We start from the raw sequence: 22,250 nt of genomic DNA, 5'->3' as shown, positions 1-22,250 counted from the left end.
TAAATAAAAAGATGTCTAATATATTTTTTTTTCGTTTTGCAGGTATGATATTTAGTATGTGCGGCCTCATGATGAGGCTGAAATGGTGTGCCTGGGTAGCTTTGTACTGCTCATGCGTCAGCTTTGCAAATTCTCGAATTTCCGACGATACTAAACAGGTGATGTGAAATTAGCTAAAGAATTTTAACAAATTAAAACTTATGTGTTTTACAGATTCTGAGCTCGTTCATGTTGTCCATGTCGGCCATTGTTATGTCTTACCTTCAAAATCCTCAACCGATGACACCACCGTGGTCTTCGGCTCAATCATAAAATTCATTCCTGCTTAGTATGGATACATTGGGTGTATGTATTATGAAATTATTAATTGAATATTGATTAAATAAAATTTGTGGAATGAGTGTTTTATTTATCAAGAAGATTATTTTAAAATTGTGTAGTTTTCAAACTATTTAGTAGTATTTTCTGTTCATCATATCAGTAATAGAAAGGTAGTAAATAATATACAATATACAAAATTACGTTATAGTAAACTAATATCCTATAATATTGTGTAATGTAATAATTATACTAAAACAATATTTACTAATCAAATAGTAATGAGGGATAAATGATAACTCATTTATCAAGAAGGGCTTTTAATTTCCTATATATCTGCTTTTTTTAAAATCAATCCACTTGTTTAGAAAATTATAGGGCTTGGCGATTTAATCGAAGGTCAGAATTGTTTTTATTGGGCCTGAACATAGTGGAGGATATTCAAAGAGACTCACATTTTCCAGAAAATGTAACAGACGATATATACCTGGTTTTACTACAAAATGCCACTGAACCAGCTCTAATACATATCATATAGAACGTGACACATTTCCAAAGAGCCCATGTTGAGACACTGCAAGTGTCCATTGTTTCCATATTGGCGAACAATAATTTAAGAATTTCCTTGAATAATACGGTTATTAATGTTTTTAAGTAAAATTAAATAAAGTTATAAATTTTTCATCAAACGTATTGTGACTATATTAAATTTTCTAAAGGAGTGGATCGATTTTTAAAAACTAAGCAGCAATGTATTAAAATCCTTTTCTAATGAAGTCTCATTTGATCTGCATTCCCATTTGAAAAAAATTGGGGGATGACACCTTCAGCTTTCAGGGTCATAGATGACCTCTTTGCGTTAAAAGTTGTCCCTTTGACAAACAAACTTGACGTGTTTCTGAATTTTATCGAAAACTGTAAGGCCTCGCAGCAACCCCCGATGTATGCGTTAATTGTTTGATTCCCAGTATTATCTATTCATATGAAAAATATTAACATGTTTACTTTTTATATGTTTTAATTTTAAATAACGTAATAGTGAACATTACACGTTTTTATAAAATATCAATTATGCACTATTGATCCTCAGTTTCATTTCAGTTTTCAAAAAGTTGACTATTGTGTTAAGAACCATAGTCTTCAAAGAATCTTGGTTTGATAAAATCGCTAAGATGGTAATCGTATCTGTAGCACATATTGTATTTAAATGGTCTCTAACTTCAGTTATCAATTTATCCTTTAGTTCTGGACTCAAATCTTCCTTGATGATGGTAACAACTGGTTTAAATTTACCCCAAGAAATAAAAGTCTCTGTTGCAGCTGTTGCAGTTCCACCTTGAAACAAAACGATAAAAATACTCCTTAATGTTATTTGTTTAATTTACCTAAAAAGATACCAATAGGGCCTGCGACTAGGCCACCAATAAAAGCACCTGCACCAACAATAAAAAACGCTCTTCCACATTGAGAAAACGATGCTTGGAGGTTTTCCTTTTGACACAGGTCTTCAATCACTTCCAAAATAACGTCTCTGGTTTTAATTAACTCTTGAAATGGAATAACAATGATATGTAAAACAAATTTAATTTATCCACAATAATATTTAATTAAACTTACCACTTGTCATCTGTGGATCCCCCATATTACTGTAATATTGCAAAATATGAATTATTTTTTCAGAAGTAACATCAACGTCAGTTGATTTCAGTTAACTCATAAACATAGGACACATCTCATAAATTTATAACGTTTCTATTTCGATTAGAAATCAAAAAATATTGATGTGGTGAGCCCCACCTTTTGGATTGCGCCACAATTGATTATTGTTTGAACAATGTAGTATTTGCAAATAATCTTTAGTGAACATCAAATGTTGTGAAAAAAAGTTTTCCTGTTTACACTGTTTTATAGTAAATAATAAAATAACACGATGAGCTTAAATTACTCCAAATTATTTGTTTATTGTTTCACACAATACATAATGATGATATTTCTAATTAATGAAAATCGAATGGTGATTTGTTCCTCATAAATTTCCTGGTTGAAAACTGCATGTTTATAAATTACAATTTATTAACAAATAATTATTTACTTAACCTGTCTTAATCGAACCTGATGAATTGTAAGGTATATTTTATATGAATTAAATATAAACAAAATACATTCAACGGTTACTGAATAAATTTATGTTTTAGAATTTAAATTCAAAGAATCTTATGTTCAATTATTTTCATTCAAAATATTAATTTTAAATTTCAAAATTTTATAGGGAAATAATCGATCATGTATTTTTTTACCTGTTTTGATTAAAAAGGAAATATAAAAAGTATTTGTTTACATTTACAAGTCTTTTTCAAACTTGAAATTTCTCATAATAAAGATAACATACAATTCGCTATTGATTAGTTAATTCTGTGATTCTCAGTATTTTGTAAGTATCATTTCAGTAATAAAAATGTAGTGAAGTACATACAATATAAAAAATTAAGCTGTCAGCAAATTAATATCCTATAATATTGTGTAATGTCCACAACTGTGTGTTACTCAATATTTACTAATCATGGCAAAACGTTCATTCCCCCATTTTTTCAAATAGTAATGACAAATAAATAATAATTCATTAAAAATGACTTTTAATTTTCTATATTGTTGATTACTTTTAAAGAATTAATCCATTTGTTTTTCCAACAATACGTTTGACAAAAAAATTAAAAATAGATTGCTTTTCGTATACTTTCTGCCTTTCTGGTTTAACATATCGTCAAAATTGTCGTTACTGGGCTCATCATAGTGAAGGAGACACGTACACAACAGTCCCAGAAGTTGTATGAACTACATTGTTGGTTCCATTTTCCAGAAAATTCAAAAAGCCAGAACGACTTCGCATTCGACTAAGCTCCTCCATTCGCAAAATGTGTGCAATTATTTACTTGACACGTTTTCAAGATGTTGCTTATGACGGAGAGGTGCAATTGGGTCGTCCTCTCGTTCACCGACTTAAGTCATTTAGATTTTTTTGAGCGGGTACATAAAAAGCAAAGTTTACATCACCCCACCTGACACATTCGAAGGTCTACGGTGACTCATGTTGAGACACTGCAAGTGCTCCAGAATGTACGGCAACGGTTTGAGAAGATTGGAAGATGACCTGTATCACTGTTCCCACATTGTTGGACAATAATTCTCAAAAACTAATATATTAGTTGACTCCCATTCTCATTTGAAAAAATTTGGGAGATGACACCCTCAGGTTTCAGGGTTGAAGGTTATTCTATACTTTTGGGTCAAACTTGACGTGATTTTGATTTTGTCGAAAACTGTAACACCTCTCAGTATGTATATAGGGATTAATTAGGCATCTCATAAATTTATAATTTTTCCATTTAGATTACTGGCGATTACTTTTTGTTTGTGCCAAAACTGATTATTGTTTGTTCAATGATTAAATCAGCCATGATCTAATTAAATCTAAGCAAGAAGCCAAATGTACACATAAATGTTTCCCATAATTTCCGATAATAGATTTACAAAATTTTCTGGAAAATAGTTTCCATGTTACATTGATATAAATTAAATCATAAAATAACTACAAACAACGTTAAAACACTTGGACCCCCCCCCCCCCGTAAAATAGAAACAAAAACTAACATCAATATAACGTTTTTATAACATTTTTTTCATCGTGCGATTATTTCAAGAGTGTTACTGTCCCATCTGTAAGAACACAGTTTGAAAGAACCTAGGGTAGATTGATTTTTGCACCTACAATACGACGAATTCATATACCACATACATTAACTGGGAACATCTACTTCCAAAATGTTATCAGACCAAATATTCAACCCAAAATGCGTTAGTAGGAGCAAATGTGCAAAGATTGAATTGGCCAGCGAACTCGCCAGATCGCCAGATATGAATCCGTTTGAGAACGTGTAGGATGTGCTAGGTCATGCAATTTTAAGGAGGTTAAATCCACCCACAACTCCCCAGAAGCTAATTGTAGCAATTCAAAGCGAATGGGCCAACATTTCGCAAGACATCAATAATTTAATTCTTTCACTGTCACTGCGGATTAATTCACTGGTTTAGAACAGAGGAAGACATACATAATATTAGAGTATTAAATTGTTGTGTTCCTTTAAAGTACATTATATTGCAAATTTACAAATTTCAATAATCTACTTTTTTGCTTCTAGTTTCTTATTATTTTTTTTCTACCAGTGTTAAACAAATTATGTACAATTAATTATATTATGTTATTCTCTTTATTCCCAAAAACATTAGGGGGTCCAAGAGTATTGACGGTGTGCGTATTTCAACTTAAATTACTCCAACTTTTCTGTTGATTGTTTTACACAATACATATTGATAAGATTTCTAATTAATGATAATGGAAATTAAATGGTGATTTGTTCCTCATAAATTTCCTGGTTGGATACTGCACATTTATAAATTACAATTTATTAACAAATAATTATTTACTGTTGCGAAAATCTAGGTTTAATTTGAAGTAATGACCTAATTGTGTCGGGCGAATTCTGACGTGATTTTTATATGAATTAAATACAAACAACGTACATTAAACAATTACTGCATAAATTTATGTTTTAGAATTAAAATTCAAAGAATCTTATGTTCAATTCTTTTCACAGCTGCTTCCGTCATTCAAAATACTTGTTTTGAATTTCAGAATTTTATATCGAAATAATGGACCATATGCTTTTTGACCTGTTTTGGTTAAAAAGAAAATATAGAAAGTATTTGTTTACATTTTAATATTCAGATAATTTGTAAAATTGATATAAGAAGTAAGACATCACTTGTAAAGAAATAAAAGGCAGGTTTGTCACATTTCTTTTATTTATATTTAGAATTTCACCTGTTTTTATCTATGGGTGGATAATTATCAAAGGGTTATTGCACAATACAAACGGAAGGACTAAGGTAATAAACATATAATCACAGACAGTTTTGTTTTCCATATTTAATAGCTTAATATAATCATATGAATAATAACCAGCGGTCAATTTATTACAAGTAATAAACAATTCCATGAAAAGAATTAAAATAATTGCAATAAATTGTATCTAATCACACAATACTGCTGTTAACCTATTTTATCGAAAATAAATCACAACTTCGTTTTCATAATATCCGATAAGTATATAACTGAATACAAATTATTTGCGTCTGCGACATAATTGATAAACATAAAAATAATAAATTATAAGTTGAAGTAGGCTGAGAAATCGTTTCTTTATAAATAATGTCTTTACAAGGTAGTCTAGTCATAAAGAAATTATTCATTGAAATTGTCTCAGTGAGAACGGATGTATGTTGTGAAATGTATTTAATAATATATTAATATTTCAATTACGGAGTGTTCCAGGCGGCAAAAGAATATTGCCAGCAATTCATTAAAAGTGTAATATGACACTTGGCTAAAATAAAAGTCTTTGTTTCGATGTAGCGTTGAAAATATTCTTCGTTGCTGCCCTCGAACCTGTTCGTTGTATTTATCACTCATGCAAATTTATTTACAACATATTTACAACTAGAGCGCCACGTCCCTATATTTTTGTACATCGTCCGCAGACGCGTTGCTCAATGAGTTCTTACTGGTAAGTTTGTCCACCTGTTTCTTATAAATCAAAAAGTCCGGCCCGTCCAAAGGCCCGTAATAGATAGGCACGCCGTAATTGGGTATTGGTTGAGCGTAGAAACCCGTCCTGTTTTTGATTATGTGATTGTTTTTATTATTCAACGCGTCCATTGAAGCGCACTTCACCATCCTCGGACTGTCCGACTTGGTCTCTTGTATTTGGTAATTGTTGACGTCCATCAGGGACTCGGTGCCCCAGGGTTTTTGTTGATTCGTCAGATTCTCCTGCAGGACCGAATGCTCTTCGAGTAGTCGCAGATCCATCAGCGACTGGGCCTTCTTACCCATCATTTCGTTGCTGATGTAATTGGTGGGCATGAAAATGCTGGCGTTGAACTCGCTCTGAGTTGTGCAGTACTGATAGCCCTCGATTGGCAGCGATAACATGTTGTTCGGTACCGCGTTCCATATGTGTGGGGTGGAACCAAATCTTTAAAGTAATTGTTAAACGAAATGTTTTTTTTTTGTTAACAGGACTTTTACCTTTTGAGGTTGGTGTTGAGGTGATCCATGGAGTGTTCGTAGCCATTATTTTGATAATACTGACTGTTGAGCGGTGCCAAATTCTCGCTTGGGATCGGTATGGCCGTCATATTTAAGTCTCGTAATCTCTTCACTACCATTTCCTCATCCTTCCACATCGTATAGAGGGACTGAATTAATATTAATTCTATCACATTTACCACTATTCTAATCAACCAGCATGACAATTCCGTGATTCCATAGATGGTTTCCAATCTCTGCAAATAATTCATTTTTAATACATGTGGAAGAACAGATGTGTTTATAAGTTACCCAATATTGGATGCTCATATACATCACCAATCCAGCTTCAGGGAATGTCAAAATTGTAATTGAGAACATCCATGCTATCAGGCATAGTGTGTTTTTCTGTAAAAAATTAAAAAAATAATTAGTGAAAACATAGCTTTTATATTTCATTAAAAAAAATAATTTTTGTTTTGTTAGTAATTATAACAGAATATTTTTTTTTAATAAATATCAGAAATAAATTAAGTTATCTAGTGTAAAGCTGGATCGACAGGACCACCCCGTAAACTTGTTGGCGGACGAGGGACATTATCTCACCCAAAAGATCAAATAACACACAAGCGGTTAATTACTAGTCAGAAATTGTGACTCAGTACGGTATCATATTACGAAAAGTATTAGTAATCACTGGGTTCGATAGTTCGAAGTTAAATTTCATGTGTATATATTAATTTTTCCAATTTCCAATTTAGGATTTAAAAATTTCTGAACCAATATTTCTATGAAAAATATTTCAATGGTGTACTCGCGGAAAAATCAGGGGAACCACCGAAGTCTCGTAGATGGAGTCTTTCAAATAAGATGACAGATTTAAATTAATTTATTTCAAATATTTTATTCGTTTTATTTTTTTTAATTTTAAATTAAATAATATTATTTTTTAACTTAAATCAATTTATATTAAATATTTTATTCATTTTTTTATTTTAAATTAAATGTCATAATTCTTTTTTAATTTAAATCAATTTATATTAAATATTTGATTGTTTTTTATTTTAAATTAAATGTCATAATTCTTTTTTAATATAAATCAATTTATACTAAATATTTTATTTTTTTTAATTTTAAATTGTGTAAAATTATTTTTTTAATTTAAATCAATTTATATTAAATATTTTATTCATTTTAATAATTCTTTTTAATATTAAATTAAATATTTTATTGTTTTTAAATTATAAATTAAATTAAATTATTTCTTTAAATTTATATCAATTTAAATATTTTAATGTTTTTTATTATTATTTTAAATTAAATATAATAATTCTTTTTTAATTTAAATTAAATATTTTGTCTTTTAATTTTAAATTAAATAAAATTATTTTTTAAAATTTAAATCAATTTATATTAAATATTTTATTCATTTTTTCATTATTTTAAATTAAATATAATAATTCATCTTTAATTTAAATCAATTTAAATTAAATATTTTATTTTTTTTTATTTTGACATTAAATACAATTACTTTTTTAATTTAAATTTATTATTTGTTTTTTATTAAATAATGTAATAATAAATACATACTTAGTAATTAAATTTCAGATATGAATAAATTGTATTGTAAGTTTTTTCCAATTGATCAGGATACCGATCCAGAAAACTGGACAATGTAGTGGCACTGTCATTAATAATTATTACCCCTCAGTAGCCAATAAATACAAACTACATTTTTACATTCCTTAGGTTCTTAACAACTTTATTATATTAATAATTATTACAGTTTCCTGCATATATAAGGTATCAGTTCCTTACTTGAATAAAAAATTAACATACAAATATCATAAAAGTATTTACAAATTGCAATTAAATAAATATGCGACCTGAATAGACTAAATGTCAACAACAACTAAATATAGGTGATATTTTATTGTAACCCACATTAAATTCAAGTCTTACGTCAATCAATTAAATAAAGAACGGGAAATTTTTGTTATAATTAAAAGTTAAAGTCGTGGAAGTTCCACTAAGATATGTTTATACATTTGTCGCCTATAAATCATTTCGTTCGTGCATAAAATCGTTATTTTTCCTAACATTTGGTAAGAAAGTTTTCAGATACTTTCTCAGCTCCGCGGAAAGTCGTTATTTAAACGTAGCACCGGACAATTTACGATATTTTTCTGGGTCCGCGGAGAATACAGAAACAGTATCGCTTTCTATCCAGACGGCACATGTAATAGATGATGCAAATCTAGATCAGATCGGAATACTAATTGATCGAATGTCTTTAGAAGTTATCTCCGGATTATATCAACCGTATGGTAATAAGTGAGAGTTTGATATATTACAGTCTAGCTTAATTTAGAAGAAATTATTCATTGGAATGATGTCACAGAAACCGACAGATACAAGATTGTAAATGCGATGTCTATATGGGTGCGGAATAATTTTTTAGTTTCACTTTTGAAAACATCAATTACCAGACACAACTTTTCCGTACAACATGAAATTATTTATGCACACTGTTATTAAATCATAGCGATGGAACTTTTATACAGTATCCCGTTGCAAATGCTAATGAACATGTAATTAATACAAACAATTAGCGACAGGTCTCGGTCAATATTCAATTGCAAATCAATCAAACATGGATTAATTAGATAATGTAACTTATAAAAACTCGACTGTGTGCGATTACTCCATCAGAATTATACAGTGCCAAGGAATAAATTACACGCCGTAGAAATAAATCACAGTCCATAAACAAACTAGGAGAGAATTAAGCACTTTCACTTTTATTTGGATTAGGATAGATCACGAGGTGCGTTTCGTATGTACATTGAAGTTACACCTAGTCCGCCGATAATAAGGAACCATATTCCTCGTATTTGCCATGTCAATTTAATGTGAGTCGTCCGCATTGTGTGGGTGACGCAGGTGGGTTATTCATTAACATTTCAATAACTCCATTACGAAATACGTTTACCAAAACATACAAACACTTTTGCCACAGAACAGATTCACTAATGAATGCGGCACTAAATACTACATGGTTGCAGAAACTTTAACCGCACACCAATTCCAATTACAAAACTGAGATGATCCCCAAAAGGAACATTACTTAACAACAACTGAAATTACTTACACAATAAATCACAAATTCATTGTTCGAAAGCGATAATTACCCACACAATTAACCAGCAATCTAATCGTATAGAAACAATTTCTCATTGTGCTAACGTTAATTACTATTTAATAAAATACTTACAGTGGCTAAACCGTGGATAAGCAGGGCTGCAAAAAGGGCCATCGCAAAAAAGCCAGCGCACAGCAAAACCGCTGCTGCTGGCAACGCTATGGATGACTCCAGGATCCATAGCAGCTCAAAGGCAAATGCTATCAAATAGGCGATCTGTAAATATATACAAATATTTTAAAATAAACTAATAGAAATCATTTTTTAGACTAAATAGTAAACAAACATTTTAAAATTCACGTAAAAGTATGTACCTAAAAAGTTTTGGGATAATTTTGATTGTAGTTGTAGTTTTTATTTTGTATTTTTTAACGTATCCTCTATCCAAAAATTATTAATAAGAAGGACATTTTTTATATTTTTATCTAAGATTAATTTAAAAGAATTGGATAAAAGTGTAATTAATTCTATTTGACAGTCATATTATTAAAACACTTTAAACGAATTTGCACAAAAATTACTAATAAAAAAGAATTAGTGTTTAAAATTATTGTTTTATTCTGAAATAACATTAAGAATAACATTTTAAATAGTGAAAATTTTAAAATATTCCTAAAATACTTTTATACTTTTGAGAAAATTCTAAATAATTTCATTCTCAGTTTATGTTAATAAAAAAATCCAGTGTTTTAAATTTAGTGATTTCTCCTAAATTAATATTGATAAATTTAAATATGTTATATAATTTTATCTAATTCATTTTTATTTTTTAGAAAGACTAAATAATAAATAATATTATAAATCGCTTAGAAATACTTACAATCTGGAAAAAAATATAATTAATTGTATTTATAAATAATGTTCAACTTATCCTTTGCCCAAAAATTATTTAATAAGTAAGATAGTATTGTGTGTTATTATTTACATTTTTTATCTAATTCATTCATTTTTTAGTAGGGCTAGATTTTAAATAGTCAAATATTTTAAAATATTTTAAAATTTTGAAAAAGTGTTTTAAATTTATTGATTATTTCTATTTAGCATCTTTTTTTTAAAAAAAAGTTTAGGAGATTTCAATCTTAATCAGAATCTAGATTATTGATTCCTCCTTAATTAATATTGACAAATTTAAAAGTGTACAATTTTATCTAATTAATCCTTTTTTATACTAAATAGTAAATAAACAAGAATTGTAAAATTCACTTCAAATTACCTAAAAAGTTTTTTTTGGAAAGCCTACATTTTAAATAGTTAAAAATGTTAAAATGCACATTAAAAGAATTGAGAAAAATTGTAATTAATTGTATTTGATAATGTTTAATTTATTATTATTATTTCATAACATTATGAGTAAGAAAGATATTGAGTGTTATTAATAATAACATTTTATCTAATTTATCTATTTTTTGAAAGAATATATTTTAAATAGTCAAAAAATTAAATTAAATTATTTATCAAAAATTACTAATAAAAAATTTATTGATTTATTTTTAAATAACATTGCTAAATTTAAAAATATCTTTTTTGTAAAAAGCTAGATTTTAAATACTCTTAAAATAGTATAAACTTTTGAGAATATTCTAATTAACTGCGTTCTAAGTTTACCTTTTCTTCAAAAATTTTTAATAAAAATAAATATTTAGAAATCCTAAATATTAAATAACAAAATTTTTTATAAATCGTTTAGAAGTACTTAAAAAGAATGTGAAAAAATTGGAATGTTCAAAATTATTTAATAAGTAAGTTATTGTATGTTATTAATGCCTTAATTTTTATTTAATTCATTATTTTTTAGAAAGGCTAGATTTTAAATATTCAAAAATTTTAAAATACCCTAAATAAATTTTGAAAAATAATGAGCATTTTAAATGTATTGATTTTTTCACATGCTTAGCATCTTTCTTTGAAAAAGTTTAAGAGATTTTAATTTTTGTTTAATTAAAAATTCTAAAATGGGCTATAAATACTGATTTTGGTAAAATTATGATTAATTTTACTTATACATAATGCTTAATTTATTCCCTTTCCAAAAATTATTACCAAAAAAAAAATCAAGTATTTTAAATTTATTAATTTCTCTTTAATAAATATTGACAAATTTAAAAGTGTTCATTCATCATTTTTGATTAAGACTAAATATTGAATAATTAAAAATTTTAATTAATTATGATGCTCAAATCATCCTCTGTGATAAAATTGTTAATAAAATAGAAATCGAATGTTAAATAAAAATTAAAAATTTGTGGGTACTTTGAACTATTAATTGAATATTAATATAAATCTGAGTGATTAATTTATTGATTTCCTCTCAATTAACATTGACAAAATGGTTTTAGAATGTTTAGCAATGTCCTTAAAATCAAACACGTTTTTGCGAGTTCTGTTGATTAATTATTCACCGGAAACATCAATCACACTATTATAGTAAATAATTAGTATAAGAAAATATTCCAATCAACAGCCATAATTTTTCTTCCAATTAATCTAACTCGGCAAATTATCTCGTTTGCGTAACAATATGCATAGAAGTTCATTGAAATTGCAATGGAATCGAAATATCCTTCCTCGAGGAAAGTGTAACGAATTCCAGTTACCAGTGCCATAACTTTCATTTATCATCTAATAAACTTTTTAATTGTTCATTTTTTAAATAATGTTGAATATTTGTATTACACAAGAAGCGGACTGACTGGTATTTGCAGGAAGAAATTATTTAATAACTTATTAATATAGATACACTTTCAGTCAGATCATCATTTATGATTAACCTTGTAATTATTACATAAAATTTTCACCAGTCTGTGGAGTTTCACAACGAAATTCTACAAAATAAACATCCATAATCGCATCGCTATTAACACGTTGGCTTCATACACCCATCTAATTTTCACTTTTTAATTATACACAATGGAATAACTTTTTAAGTAATAACAATTAGATATTATTAGTTTGTGAAATCTTTACATAATATTAAACTTAACAATTAAATAACAATAAAAGCAAATATTTTTTCCTGCTACACAGGTAGGTACATTTCTTCTTGAATGGTTCACAACAATGTTTCTCATAAAATGAGTCATGGGCAATTTACATACATTGTGTAGGACATATTTGAGATTCTCGCTTTAAAATATCATCAGCCAAAGTAAAACGTTTACCGTTACATAAAAAATTATGCAAATCAAGAACACAATGGAAAATAATAAAGGCACACCAATAAGAATACTCGTTCGTATTTTCTTAATTAATTATCCGATGACTCACACGATTAAAGTCTGAATAATTTTTAGTAATATAAAAAATGAACATTTAACCGATGTTGTGAAATCATCTTTATAATAATAATGAGGCGCGTCAACGCGATTCTGTTACGTTCCGAAGAAATCGAAATTGAAAGGTAAACACGGTCTTCTGTGTCGCAACTGGTGAGATAATGGACCTATCGATTGTCTACTTAAATTCAAACGCTGAATCGTATGGGATTTTGTGTAACTGACGTGAGAAAATATTGGTTTGGCCCAAATTAGAATGACAAAATAGACACGAAACAAGTTCTCAGGAGCTTTGCCATGGATATTGGTTACATTGCACTAATTGTTATTTAATAGTTAACAAGTGGTGTTTTTTAATAAGCAATTACTACAAGTGACAATGCTAAAACATTCCTGTCAATATATGCAAAAGATATTGGTAATATCTATGCACTAATGTAGTTGTTCGAAAAAATACCGTAGCACTATTTTAATTGGTAGTTAACGCATGTAAATCACCGAAATTTCAATATTCAGTGGATTCGGTGAAAGCTTAATGAAACGTATTTGTTTTCACTAGAACACCGTTGGACAAACGTCGATTTTATAAAATCCAGTGTCACGATTGTTTTAAAATTTCAATTAAGTGGTGTACTTAAAAACGTAGAAACAGCAAGAAAGCAGGATATCCTGATTTCTCCTTGATGTTTGTTAAAAATCTATGAAATACTTATAATTGTAGTATCTAGATTACTAATTTACTGTGGCTTTATGACATAAAGTTTGGCTTACAATTTCGAGAAGTTCTGTTTGAACCTCACATACTGAATATTCACTTAATAATTAAACTATTTTTATTAACAATGAGGTCTGTCGATTAACCATCGAGATAATATTATTTAATATTACTAACAAGAACACAAAATAATTATAAGAATTATTAAAATATTAGATACAATAATGGCTATAATTGTAGCAACTTATTAAAGTTGTACTGGATGCCAGTACTTAGAGTATCGGACAAAATTGGAACAACTATCTTAAATTTTAAATAAAATTTAAAATATATTAGAAGATGTCATGCTACCCGGTTGTGAATGGAAAATGCTGTTAAAATTTATATTTCAGTATGACAATGTCCCCAAATTTGTTAAACAATGGTTTGTCAATGTCTTAAAGTAGCCAGCTCAATCTCTCGATCTTAATTCAACAGAAAAGTTTTGTTAGATTGTGGATAAGAAGATTAGAGCAAATTTCATCACAAATTCCTTTGAACAAATCAAAAAGTTTGGAACAATATAGACGAGGAAATAATTTCCAATTTATACTCGTCTATGTGAGGATGTTATAGCCAATAAGGGATACTGGACGTAATTTTAAATATTAATTTAATTTATGAAGAGTCATTATTAATTTTCTGGTTTTATTATTTAATGAAACAAAAATCAGTCTTGTAAGTATATATTCTTTAGTATTTAAACAGAAAGAAAATATTTAACATTTTAAAAAGTTGTTATAATAATGGCCACAACTGTATATAAATATTACTCTTGTTGTTAATTGGATCGGATAACGTCTTCCTCAGCTCCTCTGCATAAACACCACATAATATTAGAGTAATTATTAATCTTGTTGTGAATCAATTAACTATCCGTTTAGTTTAACCCATTCTGGTAGTTACATAAAAATATTATATAATTATCTTTTCCATATAATAGGTAAACTTAATTACAATATTTACCGATAATTTCTTCTACAATAGACCGATCTGCTCATTCATTAAACACTTATTCCACAACTAAAACCAGACCGATACGTAATTATACCTGAGCCGATTCCAATAACCTCCATTTGAGTTCCACATTCGCTTTGTAAAAGATATAGGGCAGTCGATTGTGATGTGCATTTTAAAAACCACATTAACTTATTCAATTTGTTTGTAACAATTTAAATTTCGCGCTTAGGTGACACCGAAAACAAACACAAATGGCCACGAAAGTCTGTATCACAGGTGTTTTGTGGTATCACACAATTTTACCTAAATTTTTGGACCAATTCCTGTTTTTTTTGTCTTCCAGTTTGGTGCAATTTCGGCCCACACGGTTGCATTGAACTAACGAGCAGTCTTTGTATAAAATCAATATTTACATATTATGCAGATTTATTTAGGCAATAGCCATGCAGTCCTTGGAAACCATATCTGGAGACAGGCAAACCCATTCTTCCTCCGGATATTCTATTCTTTGGTTGCAACTTCCTTCCACGTTAAAAAAGGACATCGCGATAAATACTTTTATACGTTTTATAACATGTTAATGCCGGTTTACAAAACCGAATTGTCTAACTTTACAAAATAATCACCGGGCCAATCGCAAGACATCAAATGAATAATTGCGATTTTAATAGCATATAATTATGTGGGTTAGCGTCAGGCGATTACACGCAATCATTATGAATTTGGCAAGATTGCATCCTTGCAATTGATAATCCACCCACAGCCGACTATAATTAAAAGATGATTATTATAACAATCAACAGTAAACAACTACGTGAATTTTTGCGTGAAGGTAATACGACATTAAAAATTCAACAGGAGACTCTTGAACAGTTAATGCTATGTCTGTCAATGATAAAAACATTTCCGCCTACCAGAACCGTATTCGGTCCTAAATTTTCGAAAATCCCGCAATCGAATTTGAACTGATCGAAATGCAGTTCTATGGCTTAAAAAAATTTTTAAGCGCCGGTTGACCTACAACACTTCCCGTGGTTAATTGTCCTTGAATTTCCAACTTATGAGGCACTTAATGGTGCTTGAGATCAACTTTTATTTATATTTTAGTAAAGGAAAAAATGGTAAATATGCTTTTAAACCGGAAACCGGCTCACATAATTATAAATAATAGATTTTTATTGAAGTGTACACCGAAATTAAATTATACCATGGAAGATATTTCAAACTGGAATTTGTCTCGTACTTCTTTACTATTATTTTTGATTTATTTTTATATTAAGTGTGCTGTCAATGTGCATTTTAATCTTTTTATTTACTTTTAATCTTGGAATACATTAAAAAATTAACAAAAATGAAATAAGTATGTTACTTTTCTTATATTATGTATTTTTTTTTTTTAAATTAGGGATACAAAGTTAAGGAAATCTATGAAAATAATTAAATATAACAAATTTTTAACATTTTTCAAATTAAATTAAATTTATTTATACTAACATCGAAAATCTATGAATATTTTTAAAAAAGAAAAAATACAACGCTATTAGGGAAGTAATTAAATATAACAAATTTTTAACATATTTCAAATTAAATTTATTTACACTAATATGGATATTTTCCACCGCGTGCGTAATGACCTTTGACAACGTTGACTCATACTTAAAATTAATATTCTTATGACATCCTGATCAATGTCCTCCCAAATATCTATGATCTTTTCCTTTAGTTGGTCTAAAGTGAAGTTGAAGTGCTCTTATTTGTCTTTCTATATGGTCCCATAGATGTTCAATCGGATTTAAGTTTAAACTTTTTGTTGGCCAGTTGATAAAAATATTTATCTCGTCACCTCACTACTCAGCTTCTCCCCAATGAAGGTACTCTTGAGCGAAATTCAGTCGATATGATATGTTACAGTCAATAAGGGTCTTCTTTTTAAATTGTCTAATCACTTTTGAAATAACCGATTGTGTCACATTTAGTCGATTTGATATCTTATTTTGACTTTTTCCTTCTTCGAAAAGAGCCACCGGATAATTTTCTTATGAAATGTTGCGATTATTTGCTGTGTTGCTCATTTTAAAATTTTTATAAGTAATCATAAACCGTAAAACACTGTTACAAGTGGAAAACTAATTGTTTTAAAATTACAAGAAATGTCGTCGTTTAGTTTTTTTCTATTTAACGGACAGAAACAAATATTTTATCAAAAATTTTGGGATATCATATGGTGGAAGTCTCAAAGTTAATAATTTAATATACAAGCTGTTTAAAATTTTATGTTAAATAAGGATATTCAAACTTTTGTAAGTATTCCACAATACAGGTAAGTACTTCTTTGCAACAAAAATAACCCTTGCCATGTAAATAGGCAAGCGTGTTAATGGCACAACCTAATAAAAAGTTGTTTAAATAATGGTTAATAGCTTCCTCAATAACTCAATGTTTAGACAGTTCTGAAATGAATGGTTAATAAATCTAATCGTTAATCGAACATCTATGTAAAGTTAAGTGTGTTGTTTCTCGTTCGTGCCATACTGAAACGTTCCTGAGAAGGTTCCATCCGAATTACACACTAGGAAAGACCGTATGTTTTCTCGAGGTGTACACAGAACAGCGCTCAACAATTCCGGGCAACTGGAGCATGACAAAGTAATTTAACTGGTTTTTAATCGACGAAAAAATGTGCGACCGCAACGATAACATTGTACGGGACGTTATTGGCTTAATTGAACGGTGGGAAAAATGGTCAACTTTCAATTTTAATCGGAATTAAAAACTATCGGCCATTCGATTCGGTTTTGGAACCACCAGAGAAACGCCAACCTGTTTAATCTACATTCGAATTGTTTAAACAAGAAGTACAGTAATTTTTCTGTAATTAAGAAATTACCTAGATTGATAATTTTTCGAGTATAACAAAATTTCCATGTTTTTAGCTGAGATGCAGGTCATAGGCATCATTAATTTAATCTCCTGCATAATTAAAAGTGAAAAAGCATGTCTTATTTACTTACTAATTGTCACATCATTAATTGCATATACGAGTACAAAACTGCTACAATTAAAATTAAATATCATTTTAATTGCTTCTTATGCATATGAAAATAAACGGGTTTTTCTTACAGTTTACTTATTAGTTTAAATACTGATTATAATTTAAAAAACATTTATTTAATAGTCGGATTGTGTAGTGTACAATTATTTTATTGTTGTCAAAAGTAATTTTAAAGAAACATAAACGTTTAAGTCCGAAAACAATAGATGAAATTATTGCTGTGTAATACAAAATTACTCCCACTTTATTTTCAATTCTTTGTATTTTTCGCAACTGATAATATTATATTTGTTCAATATTATGTAATAACACACTAATATTATTTTCGTCATAAAATAGTCCCATTTTTCAAAAAAACATACTCAGAGTATTAAAAAAATAATGAGAAATATTAACCAAAATAAGTAGAAGTGTTTTAATAAAAATGGGTCTCAATACATATTTATTGTGTAGAAACAAATGAAAAACAAAACTAAAAAAGATGTTCACCTTCGTGCAACGGAATCACCACATTGGTTTGACATTTTTAATTAATTCGTAGCTGCCCCTCCAGGCCATTTACAGGAGTGCCTAGTATAATATTTTTAAATATCCACTAAAATCTAAAGAACTTAATGATGATCTTGCGGCCCAAAATACAGGCCCTTCCTATACCGTTACGTCAAAATGTTTCGCCTAAATGATCTTTATCAGCAGTCGAAAAGTGACTTAGAGCACCGTCATAATGTAATTTGATACATCTCATCCAAAGGAATATCGTTCAATGAATCGTGAAAATTAATGTAATTATTGTGAATTTCATTTTGTATGAATTCGACTTTTACGGCAAAAGGAATTTTGACACGAAAAGGGGACCTCCAGCATCTTTGTGATGAAACCAGCAACAAAAACGTGTTTGATAATTAAATGGATTTAAGACCTGCACTTGTTATGCATGATAGAGATAAAGCAGCTACTCATGGGGAGTTTTACAAACATTAATTGCTACCCTGACTGACAATTTCCGCACTCTTGTCTCCGGATTATGCTCTACTCCTGCTAGAATTTATTCTTCTCTAGTACTATTTATTCTCTCTAGCACTATTTGCTCCATGAACTGAAGTTACGCAATACCCGGTTAATTCTCTTCGGATCGTTAATTCGATATGGATAAGCTTCATCACAAAGTCGTCGAGCTTCAATGACATTACCATAGAGAACCGTTCTTTGCAAAGCCATATTTTTAAGGTTTCTCTGATGTTATTTCTTTAAGTATATTAAATTCTTTTTTCCACACCCTGTGTATGTTGTACGTGAGCTTTAAGCTATAGCAACAAAATTTGATTTATCGAAATTAAAAAAAAATTCCTTAGAAAATATAATTGAATGAGCAAATTCAAATCTCAAGCCATTGTAATATATTTCCCAGGTAAAATGTGAGAATTAATAATGTGTATCATTATTTTTTCTATCAAAAACTTCATAAATGGTTTCACACAATGTCGAAACCTGCGCCTTTTAAACCGTGAATACAATTATTGAAAGTAATTAATTTTTAAGTTTTAATTGTGTTAATTAAAACGTGTTTTCGTTTAAAACCGAAAACAACAATGTAATGGGGAATCTTAATTAATTCGTATCAACGAACCGAAATCCTTGGCGGCAAAGGAACCTGTTGGTTACAATAAAATTTACGCACTCATTGAACGTAAAAAAGTGCGTATGGCGAGCGAACGGCCAACGCAACTAGAGATTGTCTTTATTGAGCCGCATTTTGCCAATATAATTTCAAGGCTGTGGAATAAACGTGTTATCAAGGAAAATATATCTTAAATTAATCGTTAATTATTCACATATATTTTTACTTTAGATAAAATAAGGAGATATATGACATAAAATAATTGTAAAAATATTTTCAAGGGAAAACAAGATAGTTTTTAAACAATTATATATTATTACTTGTAAAAGATAAATTGGTTGATTTGAATGCTGGTTCCAGCAACGAACCAGCGTAAATTTTAAAACGTTTTCAATGTATCAAAAGAAATGCTGTTAATGCAGATAAAGCATCGAAACAATTACACATTACGTATTGATCTCGCATATTACATTCAACAGAAAATTCAACAAGACACCAGACGGTCAACATAAATTAGTAGTCGACCAAACTTTTTGGGATTGTCAGGGTCGCATCTGATCTTACGTCTTGTTTGTTGTATACAAACAAAAGTCGACGTTGCATTTTAAATACATACCAATAAATAGGCGGCGAAAAATCCGGACGCGATGGGCACACTACAACAAAAACACGTTTCCACTAATGCCATTTTTTGTTACCTATCGCACCACATTTTCGAAAACCTCCCTCCGTACATCGTCACATATTCACCGTTCCGCTACTGCACGGCCACAAAACGCGGGCATGTTAATTTCAATAATTTCAAGGTAAGTCCGTCGAAATGTGCCTGGCGAATTTTTTCTGTTGTGGTTTAATTTTGCGGCAATTTTCGCGTGAATGTCCCTTTAAAATGCGCGCACTCGGAGACCCGTTCGCGGTCTATGGGTGAGGCAAGAATGAGTAATCGTATGTATCGTGGGTTATTTGCAACTATTTGAATATTTTATTCACGTGCGTATTTACTTTCTCTTTGTAGTTCCCCCCATTTGTTGCTGCACGAGCAGGGAGCGATTGTTTAAATAAATTACCGGTATGCAACCCATTTGACGCACGATTTTTTTTTCCTATTGTTTGTCGATTTGGATCGCGAGCGTCCTCGCTGGCCTACAACGATCCATGGAAAGGCGATGAATACGTAGCGAATCACAAATGTCATCTCGTAAAGAGAATTACAATGGTGTGGTGATAAGTTAATGATGTAAGAGGAGGAAATATTGTTTATAAACAATGATTATATGTCTAAATTGGTTACTATTGTTTAAGGTATCGGAAAAAGTCATTTACTATTTTACTGCTTTATATATATTTTTATATTATTTTTTTAATATATTTTATTAAACGACAATCGAACTCATAATTTGCCACACAAAAAAATTCTAGTTATCAAGACTATTCGAGTTATTAAATAAAATATATAGATTGTAAGTATACTTTAAACTAGATATTGAAAGGTATCAAATATGTAATACATAATACAATCAATATTATTATTATGTATTATATGATGTAAAGTTTTTATTTTAATGCAAAGAGTCAGCTTTCTCTTTGTTTGATGAAAGGATTTTTATTTTAATTTTCAAAAAAACATTCCAGAATAGCTTTATTGACATTTAGGTACATAGTATTAAAAGGAGAGTATTAAAAATGTGAAAAAAATGGTTCAAATGCTCCCCAGGATGGATCCACCTTGTCGTGGTCCTGAGGCTCAGTACCGCTCCACAAACCAGTGGCAGTGGGAAGCAAACGGATCCAACCCAGCAAGACCAATCCTTACCCTGGATGATCTCGTATTTTTCTTAGATTGGTCTTGCTCTTTCCGAACTCAGTTGACAGGGGGCTGGCATCTATGCCAGCCTCACGTCTTCTGGTTCAACTCATCCGCGTATGCTTTGCATATGCGTCTTTCTTTGGGTTGTGATCTTCGGGATTGGTGTCCGGAGAGAGGTTTTTAGTTTTTTCGATATAAAAAAAGGTTCAATAGTAAATAAATATTTTCATGTATTGTTGGGATAGACTCGCATGATTTTTTGACAAATTAAGAATATTGCTGTGTTCACATTATGTATTTTGAATCGGATATTAATGTATACAACTGTTTTATAGTTCCTGTTATTATCATTTAATTCGTATAATAGCATCTAATGGTTGTCCTACTTCTAATTTATTCTAAAAGTATTTTTACTCAATTATGATATAATATGTTGGTAATTAAGAATTATATTCATATAGTACGAATGTATTACAGTTTTTTACCATATCATATTCGTCATTAAAAGTTAAATTTATAGTCTAAGTAAAACAACTAAATAAGAAAATATGAATATATTACACAAAAACAAAACATACTAAATGTCTATTTTAACAAAATAAATTATATACTCAATCTAAAAGCAACAAAAAAAACATTAAAATATATAATCACAAAATTATAAAATACAATTGGTAATAAAGTAAAAAGGAGGGAGAGTAACAATACATTGCAAGCGATTCTAAATTCAAAGTGTAACTGCAGATCTATCGCTAACCGTACATAGGTTTTCTCAGCATAGTAGCGAAATATAAGTAACACAACTTAGAAATGGTTTATTGCATAAAAATTACAGAAAAACCAGCAAAATAATAAAAACAACAGTAAATCACCAAAAATGAGAAAAATCAAAATGAGAAAAAATCGATTCTAACGCCAGTTGTATCATTTTAAAATCATATATCTGCCTTTGGTTCTAATGACATCCCTCATTTTATGTGGGAAGCTCCTTAGATTTCTAACGTAGTCCATATCCTGTTACTGTTCTTCATTTAAAACGTCTTCCAGCTCATCAAGACTGTCTGGAGCAATATTATGATTTCTTAAGGATCTCTGTAGGTACTGGCCAATCTAAAATAAAAA

At 29.4% G+C, this 22,250-nt stretch overlaps 2 protein-coding genes across 2 annotated transcripts; both read right to left on the bottom strand.

Moving 5' to 3' along the window:
• Positions 1-1,374: 1,374 nt before the first annotated feature.
• Positions 1,375-1,999, bottom strand: LOC109594612 (protein C19orf12 homolog). The gene is made up of 3 exons (XM_049961000.1): positions 1,936-1,999; positions 1,704-1,865; positions 1,375-1,653 (listed from the first exon to the last, which is right to left on the bottom strand). Exons 1-3 carry the CDS (start codon positions 1,958-1,960, stop codon positions 1,388-1,390), a joined length of 453 nt encoding a protein of 150 aa, XP_049816957.1. The 5' UTR covers positions 1,961-1,999; the 3' UTR covers positions 1,375-1,387.
• Positions 2,000-5,160: 3,161 nt separating this feature from the next.
• On the bottom strand, positions 5,161-20,261 carry LOC109594441 (uncharacterized). The gene is made up of 5 exons (XM_020009663.2): positions 19,938-20,261; positions 9,738-9,881; positions 6,776-6,871; positions 6,464-6,720; positions 5,161-6,410 (listed from the first exon to the last, which is right to left on the bottom strand). The coding sequence occupies exons 1-5, from the start codon at positions 20,007-20,009 to the stop codon at positions 5,873-5,875; spliced, it is 1,107 nt and encodes a 368-aa protein (XP_019865222.1). The 5' UTR covers positions 20,010-20,261; the 3' UTR covers positions 5,161-5,872.
• Between the last annotated feature and the right edge of the window lie 1,989 nt (positions 20,262-22,250).

Source organism: Aethina tumida, chromosome 1 (assembly GCF_024364675.1).
Source record: "Aethina tumida isolate Nest 87 chromosome 1, icAetTumi1.1, whole genome shotgun sequence".
Lineage (NCBI taxonomy): Eukaryota > Metazoa > Arthropoda > Insecta > Coleoptera > Nitidulidae > Aethina > Aethina tumida.
The sequence above is the reverse complement of the archived record's forward strand: the minus strand, read 5'-3'. Positions and strand labels throughout refer to the sequence as shown.